At 43.9% G+C, this 21,813-nt stretch overlaps 1 protein-coding gene across 2 annotated transcripts in view; it reads right to left on the reverse strand.

Annotated features, from left to right (window-relative positions):
• Positions 1–21,813, reverse strand: part of LOC137522971 (sialic acid-binding Ig-like lectin 16) — an 89,896-nt gene that overhangs the window by 55,963 nt on the left and 12,120 nt on the right. For both annotated transcript variants that reach the window (XM_068243143.1, XM_068243144.1), the window contains exon 3: positions 16,540–16,641. In XM_068243143.1, the coding sequence (XP_068099244.1) occupies positions 16,540–16,615 (76 nt within the window). In that variant the 5' untranslated portion in view covers positions 16,616–16,641. The remainder of the gene's footprint in view (positions 1–16,539; positions 16,642–21,813) is intronic.

Here is a 21,813-nt window from a genome sequence, read left to right on the forward strand (position 1 = left end):
TTAAATGTAATATGTTTGCTGCAGGTGTCACTTGGCATACTTTGTCCAAAGCAGTGTAACAGTGTAACTTATGAGCAAGCAGCAGTATGGTATGCATAATGTATGCACAATAAATAGGATGCTGTAGTTCCATCCCATATATTTGCCGCAATAGTGGGAATTTATGGCTATTTAAGGATCTTGTAATGTGGATGATGATCAGTAACAATTGCCGGTAATTAAGGATTTCAGGGTTCTAGTCGCTAATGAAATACTTGTGCTGTGTGTTCAGTGACTATTCTTGGCACTAATTAAGGATTGTGAAATGTGAAATATGGGTATGCCGTATATGCTTAAAGCAGTAACTATAAATAGTGCGCAGTGTATATTGTTCAGAAATTATTTCCAATATTTCCAATAATTAATAGCGGTTATACGAATGACTGGAATAGTATTATAATAATGGCAGGAATAGTATTATAGGAATGGCAGGAATAGTAAGTGATATATACTTGTGTGTTGCAACAGTGGGCATTAGAAATAGAGGTGGATACTAGCGGTTAGGACAATAATATCTGTTATTACTGTGCTTTTGGTAATAGAGAAGATTAATAATGGTTATCACAATGTTGTAAGGGAAAAGTTAGCCAGACAGTCAATTTAGTGTGCTTTTAAAATTAGAGGAGAATAATAGCGGTTACAGCAGGCACCAAAAGGCTGGCTGGTTCAAGCGGAGTGAGTTCGGTGGGCTGCTGATAGCCGAGCCCGTCAGGGTCTAGCTATCACTCCTGCTTGAAGTTGTAGCTAATAGTAAACACATAAGTGATATACACACTACATAATGTGCTTAACGAGCTGCAAGCAGGAGTGATAGCGGACACTACGGCTCCGCTATCAGCAGCCCTCCGAGGCTCAGCTTGAACCAGCCAGCCTTTGAACTGTTGTTTAACCTGAAGTGCAGGGCTGAGCTTTTGTGTTCCCCAGGCAGCTAATTGGAGTGGGCTGGTGCATAGCATTGTTATTTTACGATTATTATATAGCCGCTTGCATAATAGCTATACATCCTTATGATAGTGGAGAATAGCATCAGCCGCATAATAGTCACTACTTATAGCCGCTTTCTTTATATAGCTGTTTTTTTTAGTCTGATGACAGCGGAGAATATAGCCGCTAAATGCCCTGCTGCAGGAGAGAAGTTCCTTTGAGTTTGAGCGGCATACGCACAGCATAGCCGTTTACTGCGCCCATATCATGCAGTCTGCGCCATGAGAGAGAGATGTAGCCGATAAATACATTGGCGGAATAGCGGCGCCCATTTCAACTTGCGCTTCAATTAACTGCTCCGGCCATTAACAGTGTAAGAATGGCTACAGTTTACATTTTCTCATTGAAAATGAATAGCTGAAATTTGATTGGCTGTTTTATGCTTCGCCTACTTTTCCCGAATTTGTAACCTCGGTCACCAAGTGACCAACTGTGCCAGGTGTGGGGACTCTGGCTTCATTACTGTGAGAATGGCAGCCTTTTACATTTTTTTCCATTGACATGAATGGGTGAAATCTGATTGGCTGTTTGTACCTCTGCCCAGGTGTGCAGGGGGGGATGTGAGACACCCAGAACATATCATCCCAGGTAGTGAGAATCTGTATACCAAGTTTTGTTCAAGGCGTTTTCGAGTGATTGTGGCACATACATATACACACACACACGATTTTATATATATATAGGTTTATATAGCACTGACATCTCTCTGCAGCACTTTACAGAGTACATAGTCATGTCACTGACTGTCCTCAGAGAAGCTCACAATCTAATCCCTACCATAGTCATAGTCTAATGTCCTACCATATTATTATTATGTATTTATATAACACTGACACCTTCTGCAGCACTTTACAGAGTACATAGTCATGTCACTGACTGTCCTCAGAGAAGCTCACAATCTAATTTTACCATAGTCATAGTGTAATGTCCTGATATTAGTATTATTATTATTATTGTTTTTGTTGTTACACTGACATGTTCTGCATCACTTTGCAGAATACATACTATACTGGAGGGAAAGGAACATTGACTATCTATAATGAGGAAGGAGCACATCTGCAGTGTCAGCAGTGGGAAGACTGGAGTGATGGCAGCAGAGGGTCGGATGCACAACGTTGAGTGTGTGCATCTTGCAGGACACGTGGACGTGCAAAAGGAGGGTCTGGGAAAAAAGGGTGTGGGATATAGACGAAATTATACGTTTTTATCTAAAACAATATTTTTCGTTTCTATATTATAGATGAAAATCTAGTGCTAAATATGTTAAATTAACGGTAATGAAATGACAAAATACTGTATAACAAAAAATTATATTTACACTCATATTAAAGGGACACTATCGATTACCATGTGTTTTTTTTAACCTGAGTTTGAGAGAGTTCCTGAAGTGCTGGTAAATAATGATGGATACACAGGGACGGATCTAGGGGGGGCAGGCAGGTATCTTGCCCCAGGCGCAGTTTGTTGAATTCTTAAAAAGGCGGCAAAATTTGGATGGGGAATGGCAGTTTAGGTGCCAAAACCTAATCTTTAGGTGCCAAAACCTGACCTTTAGATGTCAAAACTGGATGGGGAATGGCAGTTTAGGCGCCAAAACCTGACCTTTAGGCGCCAAAACCTGACCTTGCCCCAGGCGCAACTTGGTCTAGATCCATCCCTGTGTATACATTTAATTTGCTTATCTCTTTTGTTACTGGAACAAATTCCTTTCACTCTGAACTGACCACAGTCTGCTGAATGCTGACAGGAGACAGTGAACAATGAGGGGAGGGGTAATTCCCTCACTGTTATCTCTGTGTGTAACTCTGTGTGTGTGAGAAAGCTCAGAAGCTCTGTGTTTCTGAGCTGTCTGCAGAAGAGCAGAGGAAATGTAACTTGTTTTAAACATGAATTGTCAGTGACTCAACAGCTTTTCATACCTTTTTTGCTTTCAGGGAAAAATACTTTGCTTCAATGTACAGCCAGTGTTGTTTTTTTCCATATCAGACTACAGTACAGACACCCCTTATAGAGTTAAATCCTATACACAATGAATTTAAGCTTTTGTCTCTGATATTTAACATGAAAATTAGGAAAATGTTTACACAGCTACTTAGACATTATTTGTACATTGTCATTTTAGAACACTTGGGTATTGATAGTGTTCCTTTAAGCATAGTGTAACGATCGGTGTAACACAGAGAGGGTCTGATTACCGGTGATCTGCAGTATCACCGAGAATACAGATATATACCCGATTATAGATGATCTGCAGTATCACCGATAATCAGATATATCTCTAACCTCTGGACACCTGAGTAATAACTGAGTGTTTGGTGCAACAGTAATACTTTGAGGAGAGCACCCGTACAGAGGGTGCAAGGCAGTAGGAGATACTGTCTAAAGAACAGATACCTTCCAATGGCCTGAGGCTCCCCAAGGGGCGGAGCCCGGCTGCGAGTGGGAAGGACCAGAGTGTGAGTGACACCGGAGGTGAAGTGTCACTGACAGGACTGTGAACTATCTCCCAACAGGGGAAATAGTTCTCGAGGTCAGACAGGCCAGGTCGGCAATAGACAGACAGATCAGGCACAAAGACAGGAGACAGAATCGGAATCCTAGGACAAGCAGAGTTTGGCAACAGAGTATCAGATATAGCGAAGTACCAAATCAGAGATCAAGAGAGTGGTCAGGAAAGCAGGAAGTCATAACAGATAATAACAATGCCTATTCTTGGGTGTGAGTTCCTTGATCATCAACACCCTGGAACTAGTCTGAAGTATAACAGAATGATAATACAGTTCCCTAGTCTTGGGTGTGAGTTCCTTGATCATCAACACCCTGGAACTAGACTGAAGTATAACAGAATGATAATACAATTCCCTAGTCTTGGGTGTGAGTTCCTTGATCATCAACAACCGGGAACTAGTCTGAAGTATAACAGAATGATAATACAATTCCCTAGTCTTGGGTGTGAGTTCCTTGATCATCAACACCCGGGAACTAGTCTGAAGTATAACAGAGATATAACAACACCGATTTAGCAAAAGGTCTGAGTGCTACCACGTAGTGCTCGCAACGGCAGACACCAGAGAAATGACCAGCACCTAGTATATATACCCTAGCGCTCTCCAGCGCCTCCCCTAAGAGCTGGACCAATAGGAAGTGGTAAAATTGTCAGCTGACCGGCTTGGTCAGCTGACACCCTTCTGGCTGTCATAAAAACTCTGCCTCTCAACGCGCGCGCGCGTCCTTCTGAACCTGTGTGGACTATCAGTCCCAGCCACACCAGACCTGTTTTGCAATGTATCTGCTGTGCAGGACGCGGAACCAGCCGCACCGCTATCTGAGCACGCGGCGGTTTCTCCGCGTTCCGACATGCGGACAGATGGAGGCCTAGGCGTGCAAACCGCCGCGTCGGACGTGGAATCCGCCACCTTGTTTACTGGGCATGCAGCGGTTTCTCCGCGCTCCGTCAGGCTGGTGGATGCAGGCCCATGCGCGCAAACTGCCATGTTGAACGCGGAATCAGCCGCCTTACTTTGAGTACTCGCGGCGGCTTTTCCGCGTTTTCTCACACATAGTAATACAATTGTAGATATTACAGGTATTTTATTGCAACTATACCTAACCCTACTCTCACACAGAACCCTCCCTGTACCTATCCCTAACCCCTAGAACCCCCTGGTGGTGCCTAACCCTAAAATGCCCCTGGTGGTGCCTAACCCTAAAACAAAACTAGAAACAATAATATATTTGATACCGTAAAATACTTCTCTACAAATAACATGAATAGAATAATGTATATATTTGTAATAGAATAAATAGCCTTACAATCTTAAACTAACGGTAATATTAAAAGCGATATATTTAGTAAGATTATAAATCTGAAAGCTATAATTTACGCATTATAATTCTGAAAACAAGATTAATACCAAAAGCAATATATTTGTAGTACAATAAGCTTGTAAACAATATTTAATCATTATACTTATGAAAACGAATTTTAAAACAATAAAATAAGTGAAAACACATAGACGCTACCTTACTCACAACATATTGAGCTCTTTTGGGCCTCCTCGGACTCTCTCTCTCTCACCTCCTCTTCTCTTTCTTCATCCTTTTCTTTTTTTCCCCTTTATATTTTCTCTGTCTATCTACTCGCCGTTTCCTCCACTTCCCTATGGTCAAGGGATGGGGAACACCAAGAGAGAGGGGGCAGCATAGTCCGCTCTCTCTCTTACTTAGCCCTGTCCGTGAAAACCGGTCCCCAACACTGGCCGTTGCGGGACTTACAAAGACTAGGTTTAATGTTCTGTGTTTTTGTTCGAAGTTTAAGTTGTACCTATACAAGGTTCAGGTTTGGGCCTTCCAGTACATGAAGCCATCGGCTGCTGGAAGGTCTCCAAATCAAGGTCTGTTAACTTTAGGAACTCCCCTTGAGGGAGATATCCACTTTGCCGTACCATGCATGTACAACTGTCTGATTTGTTCTACTGTTGTGTTAATATAAAACCAATAAAAATATTGAAACCAAAATAAGTGAAAACAAATGAAAATGTACGTTATACTTCTGAAAGCGAAATTTAAAATGATAAAAGAAGTTAAACCGAAAGTCAAAACGAATGTGTAAACTATATTTGTCATAAACCTTATTCTGTAAATGAAAAGTTTTGTTATCACGATCCCTGCAACCGCTATTTATCGGGCGCCCTAATTTCTTCTCTGGCGCCCAATAGCTGATATTTTGCATTGCAGCCTATGGTGCGCCCTTTTTGTCCATTACCCATATGTGCCCTTTTTTCCTGCTGCGGACACTGCAATGGGGCACAGTGCATCCGCTCAGGATCAGCTGAGCAGATACAATGTGAACACAGCTTTGTGCATCTGGTGTAGGGATGGGCAGAAATGCCAAATTCCGCTTCCGCTGAAAATCTTTCCGCCATTGCTGATTACCGCTATCGCTACCGATTCCGCTTTCCACTACCAATTTCCGCATTCCGATGCGGATTTTTCGCGGAAATTTCCGCCGACTTTAACAACAACTTTCTCAAAAACTACAAGGTCTTTTGGGAGCCCACCTATGGGTAGAGATGGCCCAAACGGTTCACCTGCAAACTTGTTTGCACAAATCTCAGTGTTCGTGTTCGCCGCGAAACACTAATTTTTTTCAAAAAGTTTGTGTTCACATTTTTCCCATAGACTTTAATGGTGCCGACTTTAACGGTTAATTGCTAAGCTATATACATGCTATCAACATCAAATTTGCAGGGTATGTAAATAGGGACAGTGGGTATAAGAGGAAAAAATAATTTCAAAAAGACCTTATAGTTTTTGAGAAAATGGATTTTAAAATTTTCCTTCTGACCGTGGGAAAATGAAACGCCCGCTGACTTTAGCGGTTAATAGCAAAGTCCCCTTACATAGTAGAAACACCTAATTTCAGGGTATGTAGAGGGGGACAGTGACTACAAGAGGAAATTTTATTTTCAAAAAGACCTTATACTTTTTGAGAAAATCGATTTTCAAATTTGAAAGAAAAATACTATACACTGAAAATTGTAAATGCCAGTTCTTCGGGAAACAATTCCCGCCGGCTTTAGCAGTTAATGGCAAAGGCCCCTTACATCCTAGCAACACCAAATTTGCAGGATATGTTAAAAAGATAGCGGGAAACAATATTTAAAAAAAATGTAAAACATTTTATTTATTTATTTATTTTATGTAATTTTTTTATTATGTTCAGAGTGTGGGAAATTTCCCCCCAAACATGACGTGGGGTCCCCCCCCCCCACCCCCATGCAGGCTGGGATAGCCAGAATGCGGAGCCCCGGCCGTGTGGGGCTTCACACCCTGAGCTATACCAGCCCGCATGGTCCATGGTATGGGGGGGCTCCTGGGGGGAGGGGCGGCCAAGCCTTCCCCTCTCCCCCCGAGCCCTTGTCCAATCTATGGACAAGGGGCTCTTCCCCATCACCGGTGCCCCAGGAGGAGGTTGGGGCGATGACTCCCGGGGGGGGTTTCATGGTGGCATCTGGAGTCCTTTTTAAGAAGGGGACCCCAGATGCCCACCCCCCTCCCAGGAGAAATGAGTATAGGGGTACAAAGTACACCTTAACCATTTCCACAAAGGGTTGAATGAAATAAAAACTCAACAATGAAAAAAGTCCTTTAAAGGGGAACTGAAGAGAGAGGTATATGGGGGCTGCCATGTTTATTTTCTTTTAAGCAATACCAGTTGCCTGGCAGCCCTGCTGATCCTCTGCCTCTAATACTATTAGCCATAGCCCCTGAACAAGCATGCAGCAGATCAGGTGTTTCAGACTTTAAAGTCAGATCTGACAAGACTAGTTGCATGCTTGTTTCTGGTGTTAGTCAGATACTACTGCAGAGAAATAGACCAGCAGGGCTGCCAGGCAACTGGTATTGATTAAAAGGATATAAACATGGCAGCCTCCATATACCTCTCTCTTCAGTTCCCCTTTAATGTTCTTAATTAACCATAAATACTTACCTGAACCTTTAAGAAAAAGTTCCCATGCCAATATCCTCAGGAAAAGGTCCCACGCTATAATCTGTTATGTCACACGATGACAGTATCTTCTATCTTGCAATCTTTAGAAATACTTACCTGTACCTAAAAAAAAAAAAAAAAGTTCCCACGCCAACCTGCTTGGAAATGTCCCACGCCAATATCCTCTCATCTTGCAATCTTCAATTAAGTTGATTGAAGATCTCCCACGAGCTATACTAATTAGTATAGCAGAGAATGCGTCCGCATAGGAGGCATAGCGCCGGCTCCCACTGTCCTCCCCGCCTCCTCACCTGTCACCCTCAGAAGAAGAATTTTAAGGAGAATTTTAAAATCGATTTTCTCAAAAACTATAAGGTCTTTTTGGAAAAAAAATGTCCTCTTGTAGTCACTCACCCATTCCAGGTGTTAGACCCCTTGAAACATCTTTTCCATCACTTTTGTGGCCAGAAACAGTGTTTGTATTTTTCAAATTTCGCCTGCCCATTGAAGTCTATTCCGGTTTGCATGGTTCGCGCGAACACAAACTTTTGCGGAAGATGGCGTTCAAGGTTAGCGAACCCAAAATCGGAGGTTCGAGCCATCTCCACCTATGGGGGCTTTGCTATTAACTGCTAAAGTCGGCGGCTTTTGACTGCAATGCTAATAAAGCCAATCAGAGAATGTGGAAATTTCCGCCTAAATCCCCATGCTTTGATTGGTTTATTCACTCTGCGTCTTCTGACTGGTTTAAAATTACCGCATATCGGATAATGCAAATAGATGCAAATAGGGGCTAGCAGGGCCGGATTTACACTTTTCACCACCCTAGGCCCAACTTTCACCAAGTGCCCCTTGCATGTATAAATATGACTTGCACATACAATAGCAGAGCATATGAGTAAATGCATCACAGAACATGAGATGGTGATGCGGTGGGCTGTGGCAAGTATATTTTCAGAAAACCACAATCCAGATAAGGAAACTTATTCACATTACTCAATGTCCTCTGGTAAAGCTCTTCGTGACGCTTGGTGGAACAGCTCTAAGAGACTACTCGGGTCCCTGGTTAGGTCCAAGGATGAGAGTCACCCTTCTGCACATGTGCATGTCCAGCCCCGCACATGGGCAGTGGTGATGCCCTCTTCCTCTGAACTAATCTGGGACATAACTAGTTATTTGGTGGAATACCTCTAACGGAGAACGTTGCTGAAATGATGGGCTGGATGAAGGAATGGAAAGACTCTATGTTATCAGAGCCTTCCCTATACTTCAGTAAGGATAAAGCCTGAAGCACTTTTTCTCACTTCAGGTTTGCTTTAAATGTTGAGGCTCTAAAAAAGTTTGAGTAGTTAGAGACATATTTACAGTACATAGATCTGCACATAAGTCCTGGAAGAGACACATACGAGACAGAAAGACAGAGGATTTGGTTCCAAACAGGGACAGCTAGGACTTGTGTTCCCTTACAATACTTTTAAAGCGAACTGAGCACCTGAAATATCTGTAATAATAATAATTGCAGTATTTGTATAGCGCCTTTCTCCTGTGGGACTCAAAGCGCTTGCGAGGCAGCCACTAGAGCGCGCTCAGCAGGCAGTAGCAGTGTTAGAGAGCTGTACCCAAGGACTTCTTACTGCATAGGTGCTGACTTACTAAATAGGAAAAGCCAAGTTTTGAACCCAAGTCTCCTATGTCAGAGATCCTAAAGGACAACTATTGCGAGAGGTATATGGAGGCTGCCATATTTATTTCCTTTTAAGCAATACCAGTTGCCAGGCAGCCCTGCTGATTCTCTGCCTCTAATACCTTTAGCCATAGCCCTTGAACAAGCACCAGATAAGGTGTTTCTGACTGAAGTCTGACTGCATTAGCTGCATGCTTGTTTAACCACTTTACCTCCCTTGCTACGCTTATCTACTCCCCACAAAACTTTACTTGAATCTCAGGGGAGTAGATAGGCGTACTTGTGGTAAACAGTGTGCTGTATGCCCAATAAGCTATCTGATTATGTATATAGGGTATCATTTTAACCGTGACAAGTGAGAGAATAGATTTTGTGGTGTTTGACAACTGAGGGATAAGTCATGTGATTTTTTTTACCGGAAAACTGAATGAAAAGCAATAAAACTGTTATTTACATGTACTCTATACCCCTAAATAAATACTAGTAAAAAAAAACAAAAGTGACATAATTGAAAAGAGAATACATAGTTACCCTACGGACTTAGCTTTTAAAATATGTATGCCATGAGAGTGTATTACTGTTAATCATGAAGATAAGGGCTTTTTAATTACTGATAGAGTACAATGAGAAAACAAAAAACACAAACCAGAAACTAATATATTATCGCCATACATTGTACTAGGAACATTATTTAAATGTTGAGATAACCAGGACAAATTAGCAAATACAATGTGTGGGTTTTACCTATGGTAACATTGTTTATTTGAAAACTATAGTGCATGGAAATGGAGAAATAGTGTATTTTTTCTTTTTTTTTCTCATTTTTCCCTTTAAAATGCACAGATAATAGCATAATTACTAAAAGCAAATATCACCCTCACAAAGCATAATTTGTGGCAAAAAAAACAAGATATAGATCATTTACATCTGATGAGTAGCAATAAAGTTATTGGTGAATGAATGGGAGGAGCGCTGAAATGTGAAAATTGCTCTGGATTTTAAGCAAAAAACCCTGTGGAGCTGAAGTGGTTAAGTTGGGTGATTCAGACACTAATGCAGCCAAAGAACAGGACAGCCAGGCAACTGGTATTGTTTAAAAGGAATTAAACATGGCAGCCTCCATATACCTCTTGCTACAGTTGTCCTTTAGCCATTACACTATCCAGACACTTAATAAACACCAACCAACCAACTCTTATACCTATGGAATCCGCCATCTTCTCCACAGACTGACTGCACAGTGCTGCATTTTCTTTTTCCCAGCAAAGGAAATTGTGCTTGCCTGCTGTATTGAATGCTGGGAGATGTAGTCCTTGGATTCAAGGACATCTCTGGACTCAACCACGGACTACATCTCCCAGCATGCATTGCGGTGCATGTACACCATTGCTGGGAAAATAAAAATGCATCACTGTGCGTTCAGTCTGTGGAGAAGAATGTAGATCTCATAGGAACAACAGGCCAGAGGAGCAGCTTATCCCAATAGACCGCTCTTGTGAACTTACCTTATGGGGAAGTTCATTTTAAAATCAAATCATTGCTGGTGCTTTAAACAGATCCCATAACCACAACAGTTGCCTGCAATAATATACTCAGCAATGAACAAACCCCAAATAATCCATTTGTTTTGGAAGTTCAAAAACAGATAGCAAACACTAGTTTTGCAATATAACACACACAGCATTGTTATATATACCGGTAGTTGTAGAAACCCCCCCAGTTTTGCAGACTCAGGAGCATGGAATATAACACTGGCAGCAAGTGATGGTCTGAACACTGCATGTCAGGCAGACCCAGCCAGCTCACTTCCCTTCCCCCGTGGCAGCGTGTACTGGATGCTCAGCAATGTGTGCTGTGATGCGGAGACAGAGCAGCCTTCCTCTTAGATGCCATTGCGAGAAGGGAGGAGAGGAGACGGCCCGGGACTTAGAAAGAATGTTTAGTGGGAGAACTTAGAGGACTGACACTGTGCAATAAAGCTAGCACTGCACTCCAGCAACAAGAACAGCAAACAGCACAGAACTTACATCATGATATACAGAGCAGCTGTTCAGGTCATCCTCCCTTCAGGTCTCCCGCCCTGCTATCAGCCTTTCCCCTCAGTGTCAGAGTGAAGGAAAGGGGCGGAACCAACACTCAATGCATGCACTGGAGGAGGAAGAGGACAGAGCTGCACAGATAGGCAAAAATGAAACAGCTGATTTGCGGACAGCTGTAACACCGCCCCACCTGAAGCCCCGCCCTAGTCCGGAGCCTATGTGGCCTGCCCACAAATCCGGCCCTGGGGGCTAGACACACCAAATTTGCAATCTATGTTAAACAGAAGAGTGGGAACAAGAGGAAAAATTTTTTTCAAAAAAACCTTATAGTTTTTGAGAAAACTGATGCTAAAGTAGGTGGAAATTTCCGTGAATATTTCTGCGATTTCCACAAAAAATCACCTATTGCACTTGTATTACCGATTTCTGCATTCCGATGCAGAAATGCAATTTCTGATCCACCACTACTGGTTGGACAGGTCTGGTTTAGCCCATGAGCTGTGATTTCCCCGCAATTGCAGATTCTGTACCTTAGGGTGTGCATGTTTCTCTATTTGGAGTAATTGGAAACATAAGAACTCACCACACTAGAAGATGAGCAAGATATTTGTTGAAAGTAGGTTGCAAGTACATAATCAGTAGGTGAGCAGAGATTGACAACTGGTTGTCAGAAAATCAGGCATAGAAGAAAGCAGGCAGGAGTGGAGCTAGAGCATAGCAGAAAGGCAGTTACAGTATGGGTAGTCCGCAAACCAGACAAGGTACCAGAGGATATCAGGAATTGAAGGAGCAGAACAAAAGCCAGATTTGAGGGAGGCAAGCCCTATAGGTACATATATACAAGTGAATAACTCGTTTGTATTAAAAAACAATGTCTAAAGAGGGATCAGTCGATCTGTGAAAAACCTCTACGGGATCCTCATGAATACAGATTGGACCCACCAGATTCAGCAGTGTGGTGTAGCTATTCCATGGCCGGGTCCATAAGGACTCCACTTCGAGAAAGGACAGGTGGAAAACTGTGTTGTTATATAAGCTGCATGTGTGCAGCAAGTAGCAGATAACAGCAATCAGTGAACAAACCTGCCTATACTGTAATATAGAGAGAGAGAGACATATATATATATATAGAGAGAGAGAGGTACCAGTGCTATATACAAAGTGCTGCAATGTGGAACTTTCACTTGTTTCACCCAACGGCTTTTTCAAAAAGTGCTATACATATATACAGTCACAGTAATGTGCACCCCTCGACAAGTTACAATATGCCCCCCATATAGCCCAAGTCAGAGGTGGAACGCCGTGTTCGGCGTGAGGTTAAATACTGGAAGAGGTGGCGATGTGCACACCCAAGGGGGTGTGTCAGGGGGTGGAGGTAAATGCTTGCATGCAAGTGAGAAGGGGCTGAGATGGTCACTCTCACTCCTAGAGGATGCGAGTGCGCCCTGTTCGTCGCATAGTAAGAACCGGCAGTTCCTGACTAGAGGGCGGTACGTCAGGTCCAGTCACGTGGACTGTCGTCACATCCTGTTGATCAGTGTTGGCATAGTAACCAACCGCCGAGACGCTTCAATAGAAAGGCGGTGTTATATATGTATATTATTGGTATGGCAACCAAGTGTGTATTCACTGTTATACATTGTATTCACAGGAACTCGATGGGGCAATCAGCGCAAATAGCAAATGAGTGAGAGTGACCATCTCCGCTCCTTCTCACTCCAGCCCCAGAACTTGCATGCAAGCATTTACCTCACCCCCTGACACACCCCCTTGGGTGTGCACATCGCCACCTCTTCCAGTATTTTGTTTCATCAGTCCACAGAACACAGAACGCTATTCCAAAACTTTTGTGGTAGTGTTCTGTGGACTGATGAAACAAAATTAGAACTGTTTGGGCCCATGGATCAACGCTATGTTTGGAGGAGCAAGAACAAGGCCTATGAAGAAAAGAACACCTTGCGTACTATGAAGCATGGCGGGGGGTCAATCATGCTTTGGGTCTGTTTTGCTTCTGCAGGTACAGGGAAGCTTCAGCATGTGCAAGGTACCATGAATTCTCTTTAGTACCAGGAGATATTGGATGAAAATGTGATGCAGTCCGTCACAAACCTGAGGCTTGGGAGACGTTGAACCTTTCAAAAGGACAATGATCCCAAGAATATCTCCAAGTCCTCTAGAGCATGGTTGCAGATTAAAGGCTGGAACATTTTGGAGTGGCCATCGCAGTCACCAGACTTAAATCCGATTGAGAACCTCTGGTGGGACTTCAAGAAAGCAGTTGTAGCGCAAGCCTAAGAATGAGACTGAACTGGAGGCTTTTGCCCATGAAGAATGGGCTAAGATACCCGTAGATCGCTGCAAGACACTTGTGTCAAGCTATGCTTCACATTTAAAAGCTGTTATAATTGGAAAAGGATGTTGTACTAAGTGCTAAGAATGAATGTCTCTTGGGGGTTGAATAAAACTGATAATGATGTGAGCACAGAAAAGACATTTGTGGTTATTTCATTATAAATGTTATGTTATATTTGTCTGACTTACAAGTGCCTCTTTGATTTAATAGTGAACAAGATGACTGAAATGATCAAAATCAATGTCAAACTGGCCAAAACACTAAATTTCATGAATAATTTTGAACACACCTGTATGTCTCTCTCTCTATATTACAGTATAGGCAGGTTTGTTCATTGATTGCTGTTATCTGCTACTTGCTGCACACATGCAGCTTATATAACAGCACAGTTTTCCACCTGCCCTTTCTCTAAGTGGAGTCCTTATGGACCCGGCCATGGAATAGCTACACTACACCCCTGAATCTGGTGGGTTCTTGGGGGATAAGCAAAGACCTCCACTGGCACTGGTGGGTCCAATCTGTATTCATGAAGATCCCGCAGAGGTTTTTCACAGATTAGACATTGTTTTTAATACAAACAATTTATTCACTTGTATATATGTACGTATAGGGCTGGTCTATACAGACCACGTTTATGATTTGATTATCCCCTGGTATAGTGCCTCACTGCCTCGGTTCTAGTTTGTCACAGGATTGAGGGAGGGACAGGATAATTAGGATAGATCTTAGATGAATGACTTGGCAAGAATTGCTTATATAGGCTGGGAAGGGACCCTTCCCAAGGCACAACAGATGCTGAGGTTTATTTCTGCTAATGAAGCCAGTTCAGAGTCAGTAAGTCCACAAACAACACTGATGTGGGTCGGCAGCAGTCTATACCAATGCAGAGACACAGAGTCCCAGGATGAGATTCAAAGAGCATTGTAACAGGTGTCTTGTTCCCAGCTGCTCACACTTCTCCCCAATTCATTCTGCAGTCTCCTCGTTGGTTCCCAAGGAGATAGGCCAGTCCGCTATAAGCTGGTTTGCAATGTCTAGAATCATCTAAGACCTAGATTCCTGTAGGAACTAGTAGAGCTACCCTTATCCTTACCCTCCACTTTGCAGACAAGTCTAAGTTGATAATTTTCAGGACCCACCTAAAATGTTATGGAGCTCGGGCCTTCTCAAATGCAACCCCAATTCTGTGGTAATGTTTACCTGACACTCCAAGAGGTTCTATCCTTGAACATCTTCTAAAAAAAAGTGTAAAATCCGTCCTTTTTTCTTAGACTATGGGGATGCATAATTACAGTACATATAATAGCTTGAGAGAAAAATGCAAGGAGAAAAAACACTTTAGTTATCATGATAACACAAATAACCTTTCCCAACTACTTGTGAGTAGGGATGCTGCTTATCCGGATTCTGAGGAAATTAAATTCCCGTACTTCTGATCGGAAATTGGATTTCTATGGAAATACCGCATTACCGCAATTTTAGCCCAATCTCAGGAACAAACTCAGAAGAAACAGACCAATCAGTGAATGCAGCGTCAACTCAGAAGTATTTGGTCAATCAGAGAAGGCTAAAAATTACAACAACAAAAAAAGACTCCTTGGAAAACAGAAATTAACATTGTGGAAATCTAAATATCCGTGGAATCGGAAATATGCATTTTTGACCATCCCTACTTGTGAGGGAGTTGGATAAGCTAGAGACCCTTTAACACAGCCTCCAGGGATCCAATCCAATGTCTCCAAATGAGGGGAAGGGAAGGAGCCTCGTAGTCAGACAGACCTCCTTAATCTCATAACCAGCATGTCATATACAGGGAGAGAGAGGGTATAATAGCAGGGGCGTAGCAACAGGGGTTGCAGAGGTAGCGACTGCATCGGGGCCCTTGGGCCAGAGGGGCCCCGAAGGGCCCTCCCTCAACTTCAGTATTAGCTCTCTATTGGTCCTGTGCTAATAATAATGACGTCTATAGATACTTTGAATAATGGTAATAATTAACAAACTGTTCTCCATCCCCTTCTTGCACCTCTGACACTGTGGTTGTCCTTAGCAGGTTTTGGTGCGCCGTATCAATTGTTATGTAAAGAGTGTTTGGGGGCCCCAATGTAAAACTTGCATCAGGGCCCACAGCTCCTTAGCTACGCCACTGTATAATAGCACATATCTATATGAAAAACAATCGCCCTTCACCTCTCCATGTGTGTCACAGCTCCACCACCGCAAACAAGCGCCACCTGTGCCGTAGACCCCCCCCCCCGCCCCTCTGGGCATCCTTTAAAATATCCAGAGGCTAAAATTACAGCATAAGGGGGACCCGATGATGCTAATTTTTCACTTTGGCAGTAGGTACTGGTATATAAAGCAACTTTATATGCAAGGCCGGTTCTCTCATAAAGCAAGGTGAAACACTTGCATCAGGTGCAGAGTTTACAGGGGCAGCATGCTTGTACTGTGTTTACACTAACAGCATGCAGTCAGAGTAGGAGGAGAAGCGAGAGGAGTGCGAGGTGAAGAGGTCATCATTGGGGAAAAGCAGCTTGTTGTGCTGTGTGAGGAGTCTGGCTGTGAAAGAGGAGGGGGGAGGCAGGAGAGCAGCAATGTCTCATTTGACTTGCGCAGCAGAAGGGAGGAGCTGGCACTGCTGTCCTGACTGATGAGGAATGGAGGACGGCCGATTGGCTGAGGATTGGGCAGTTTGTTTGTCACAGACTCACAGCCAGCCAGCCAGTGTGTTATTGTGTTGAGCTGCAGCATGTCATGTCTCAGGTTGTTGCATATGCACCCTTACTGACTGAGAACATTAAATGAAGCAGAGTAAATTGTCGGGTGCTGGGCGATCATTCCAAATCGGGGGTGGGCATCATCACAAGTTTGCCTCAGGCAGCAAAAAAATCTAGAACCGGCCTTGTTTCCATGTATAAAATGATACACTGGTATAAATCATACTTACTCCTCCACAGATAAGACACAGTGATAATGAAGATATAGCAGTAGTGCAAGTAGTGACCACTTCCTTGTAACAGCATGCTGAGTGATAGCCGGATCGCATTTCCTGGAATGTAATACAAATATGTTAGCAAGGTAATGAAAATTCCCCTAGTACTGCTTGCTAACATTTTGAGAATGGGTAGCCTTGCATAAAGATCACTGGTATTAAGGACTGGAGTATCTCAAAGACAGAACAAAGCTGAGAGCCACTTCTAGTATTGTAACTTCTATATACCAAATAAAGAGGCTAACAGGGCTGTGCAAAGGACCCTCAAGAGGGTGGGGCTCAAATTTGAAAAAAAAAGGGCACCAGTCAATCAATCAATTGTGCTAAATTGTGTATGTAACACCTCGACTCCAGAGAGCAGTACTAAGTAATTTTTGTCTCTCCCTCCACCCGCTTTCCTTTATAGCAGTATCTTGTAGTGCAGTGACTTGTGGGTACTGAGTGCCATATGCATACCTCCCAACTTTTGGAGCCAGGAAAAAGGGACAGTAAGACACGCCCCTGCCACTCCTTTAACCACACCCTATTTTCTAAGCCAAGCCCCTCCCCTATACAGATTCCATATCCATCCTATGCAGAGATTGGCGCATGGAGCGCTGATAGGCAAGTTATTTAAAGGATAATCACAGCACACATATGTGTTAAAGGATATAAATTAGAGTAAACAGCTCTACATGAAGAGTTAATAATATATTAAATATTAAATTCTTTATTTCTGGCAAAAAACTTCGCATATCAGAAATGGTAACACTGTCTACAAGTGCATAACTCTAATCCCAGGACTGTAAATGCATAAAATCATACAGCTATCCCTAATTAAGGATCTTGTGCCATGATATGGGTTATTAATAAAAGCAATAGCACCGAGGAATGCAACCTATATGATTGATAAGTACACGATTTCTAGCATTTCACAAGCATATTGAAAGATAAGATATCCACCTCACTATTCAGATGCTCTGTAACCCAGGGACGGATCTAGACCAAGTTGCGCCTGGGGCAGATTTTGACACCTAAAGGTCAGGTTTTGGCGCCTAAAGATCAGGTTTTGGCGCCTAAACTGCCATTCATTTTGCCGCCTTTTTAAGAATTCAACAAACTGCGCCTGGGGCAAGAGACCCGCTTGCCCCCCCCCCCCCCCCCCTAGATCCATCCCTGCTGTAACCAGATAGCCAGGGTAGAGATCCCTGTCTCACTCACTCTCAACTTCAAAGATATTCCTTGCTGAGCCTGTAGTTTCATGTTGTTGTGCTGCTGATGAAGTTCAGCGTGAGGCAAAGCTGCAGAGTGTGATGTGATGCATGTATTTTAGTGTTCTCTGCAAAGACTCTGGGCAGTAAAACAGTTAACTGCAAACTCTGTGAAGAGGTCGGGACATTTGACCAGTGCCCCGTGATGCCGTGAGAGAGGCTGCAAATCGTTAGTGTCTCTGCGAAAATGTGACACTTGGCAAGTCTGCCATATGTGTGCGTAACATGGGTGTTCTTGCTAAAGTGGGGGCTACTGGCTGAGTGTAATATGGGTGCTGGATATTGGTGGAGGAATCGCTGTGGGGGTGGAAGGTCACTGTGGGTGCTTCTGGAATTGGGAGAAGTGCTGCTAGGAGAGGAATAGGTCACTTTAGGTGCTGAAGAGGTAGAATTCAGTGTGAGTGCTGGGGGGAGGGGAAGAGACTGTGGGTGCTGCGGGAGGTAGAGGTAGGTGTGGGTGCTGAGGGAAGGGGAGGTCACTGTGGGTGCTACAGGAGGTAGAGGTAGGTGTGCGTGCTGGGGAAGGGGTGGTCACTGTGGGTGCTGGGGGAGGGAGAGGTCACTGTGGGTGCTGGGGGGGAGGTAAGTGTGGGTACTGGGAGAAGGTGAGGTCACTGTGGGTGCTGAGGGAAGGAGAAGTTACTGTGGATACTGGTTGTTGGGAGATGTCAATGTGGATACTGGCGATAGGAGAGGTCACTGTAGGTGCTGCTGGGGGTGGTAGGTCCATGTGGGTGCTGCTGGGGACATAAGGGGTAGCTCCACCCCTGCCTGGGACACTTTTGGAGTAAAGTTTCTCCAAACAGGAATCCTAGTATGCCATCAGTTGTGTGGGAGCAAGTAAGATGGTCTCCTTGACAGCTGCACCCACTGAAACCTCTCCCTCCTCAGCACCCACGGTGACCTCATCCTACATCTACCACCCACCCACAGTGTCCTCTCCTTGCATTTAGCACCCACAGTGACCTCTCCCCCACCAGCACCCACAGTGATTTCTTCTTCCAACTGGCACCCACAGTGACCTCTCCTTTCACCTAGCACCCACAGTGATCTCTCCCTTACTCAGCACTAGCCATGATCCTGCCTCCCCAAACACCTACACTGACCTCTCCCTCCCCCATCAACCACAGTGACTGCCCCCAGCACCCACACTGACCTTTCCCTCCCCTGCACATGGCCTTTCCCTCCCCTAGCGGGACCCCTTCTAGCCCCAAGGGATGGGCGGAGCTTATCACATGTGGTGGGCAGTGCTTCTCGCATCTGGGGACCGAATTCACTTTGCGTGGCCAAAGATGCCCCTATATTGAAAATTTTAAATAGGGGAGTGCCCAGAGCATCCCCCCTCCCCCCGTGTGTGCATGATTGGATACTCCCAAATATGGGTAACCTAAGAGATAACAAATGCAAAAGAGCTAGGGCTCAACCAATCATGAATTTTTTCGAAAGATAATTTCCATTTATTTCAAGCAGAATACATGTAGCAACAAGCCACTGTTGCTATATGTGACCTCACCCTCCCCAGCACTAGCCATGATACCGCCTCCAGGCCAGGATTTACATCTCAGGAGCCTATAGGCACAGATGTCCTGTAACCCTAGACTTCCCCCTCCAGAAACCCAGAAACCCCTGTTGAACAGCACCGCAAGTGTGCTGCTGACCCAGCTTTGACTTCTCCCTTATCAGTCACAGGTAGCTACAGGTGTCCTTAGCATTAGGTAGCCAGCTAGTGGTGCCCCGACTGAAGGGAGATCTTGTCAGTGGAATGTCGAGAGCCAGGTGACTAAACTCTCATTTACACTCTGATCAGGACTCTGCTAGGGAAGGAGGGAGGCGCTAGGGGAAAGGAGTGAGCCGCCCTTCCATCATCAGGCGCCTGTTGGCGCATGCCTATAGTGCCTTATGGTAAAACCGTCCCCGACCGCCTCCCCCAGTACCACACACCAAGCAGGGGGATACGCACCAGACACTGGTCAAGGTAATATCTGCCCCGAGACAATATTCTTGTGCCCAGCTTCCATGTTCAGTGCCCTTTTTTTATGACGGGAAGCACATTTGGATTCCATGGAAATTAATCTGTTGAAATACTGCATTACCACAACTCGGTAATTTTAGCCCAATCACAGAACTCAGAAGCATTTGGCCAATCAGAGAATGCAAAAAATGACCAAAAAACAGACTCCTTGGGAATCGGAAAATGGAAATCTGCGAAATCGGTAATCGCATTGGCGGAAATCAGAATTTCTGGAGAATCGGAAAGCAGCATTTCTGACCATCCCAAAATGTCAGCGCTCCCTTCCATTTCATTAAACGATGGGATCAAAGTTCAGAGTCTGTTAAACAGTATTGCTTGTGAATTTCAGCCAAAGTCATTTTCGCATTGAAAATCCTATTTTCAATTTGAGAACATTGTCGCGGTAAATTAGCTTGTATTTTCACATTTTTGCAAAAACTGGAAAAATGTAAATTTTTGCTGCTGCTGCAAAAAAGCAAAAAATCTATATTTTTGCAGAAAAAATGCTCATCACTGCTTTTAAACACATTTTTCAGTAGAGGATAGCTAGCTAGCTAGCTAGCTAGCTAGCTAGCTAGCTAGCTAGCTAGCTAGCTAGCTAGATAGATAGATAGATAGATAGATAGATAGATAGATAGATAGATAGATAGATAGATAGATAGATAGATAGATAGATAGATAGGTGAGTGCACTGTGCATCCTCTGTGAACGCAGATATGAGTGTTTTGGCAAAATACACACATGTAGGCCTTTTTTTACACTTAGGCCCCATTCACACTAGAGTGTTTAGCCGCGATTTCGGCAAAGCGCTCAAACGCTAGCGCTTTTTAAAAGCATTAGCGTAATGAAAGCGTTTTGGCCCGTTCTTGTGCTAATCGCCGCAAATCGCCCAAAAACGCGTAACGCAAACGCGTCGCCTGCACCATTTTCAGGCGATTTCCCTGCAATCTCGTTTCAGTGCTATAGAAGTGCTAAACGCGATCGCAGCAAAATAGCCACACTGTGCAGTCATTTTTCCGCGTGAAATCACGTAAAAATCACTCCTGCAAAACGCCGGAAAAAATCTCCGGCGTTTTGCGTTTCTAAGTGTGAATGGGGCCTTACTGCGTAGCATAGCATTGCGTGGCCTTCCAATAACACAACTCACTGCAGTAGCCATTAAAACTGTTTGGACATTACACACTCCCTGCGATACGTTGCATATTTACCATGCACAGATCGCATTGCACCAAGTGTGAAAGCAGCCTAAAAGACATATGATTTGCACAGCACAAGTGTGAAAGTAGCCGAATTATCATCTGAAAGCAGGCCTGACAGACAGAAGTGGCACTACACAAGGGAGACAACAGGTGGATATATGCTTAGGCAACACAGGAATAAACAGGTTGTGCTGGTCAGTCAGTCAGTCATTTCTAAGCGTGGAGGCTAGGTTCACAGGAAAATTGCGTTTTTTTAGCGCAGATGCGTTTTTCAAGCATTTTGCATGCGTTTGCGGTTTGTTAATAGAAAACACATATGCTTTTTCTATGTATTTTTCATGTGTTTTTTACATTGAAATATATGCAGATCATTAGGAAGACAACAGGAAGCGGAAACATATCAGAGATCTTGAAAAACGCAGCGCATATGCGTTTCCATAGACTTTCATTATGTGCGTTTTGACAGCCAGCCTGCATATTATGCAAAACTGCAAGCCTCTGCAGAACGCTTACTGTAAATCACAGGTGCAACGCTGGTCCTTCTGCATCCCATAGGGCTCTTTCACACCAGAGCCCTTTTTCAGCGTTTTAACGCAAAGTCTATACTTTGCATTAACCAAGGTAAAAGGAAAGTCCATAGTCACACCCGCCGCTGCGTTTCGATGCGTTGTGGTACGGTGCATCCCGGCGCATTATATCGTCGGAATCGGCGTTTCCCCGTGGGGTTAATTGATACTACCGCCGCTACTCAGCGTCGCACCGCAGGTTA

This window comes from Hyperolius riggenbachi, chromosome 6, assembly GCF_040937935.1.
Source record: "Hyperolius riggenbachi isolate aHypRig1 chromosome 6, aHypRig1.pri, whole genome shotgun sequence".
Lineage (NCBI taxonomy): Eukaryota > Metazoa > Chordata > Amphibia > Anura > Hyperoliidae > Hyperolius > Hyperolius riggenbachi.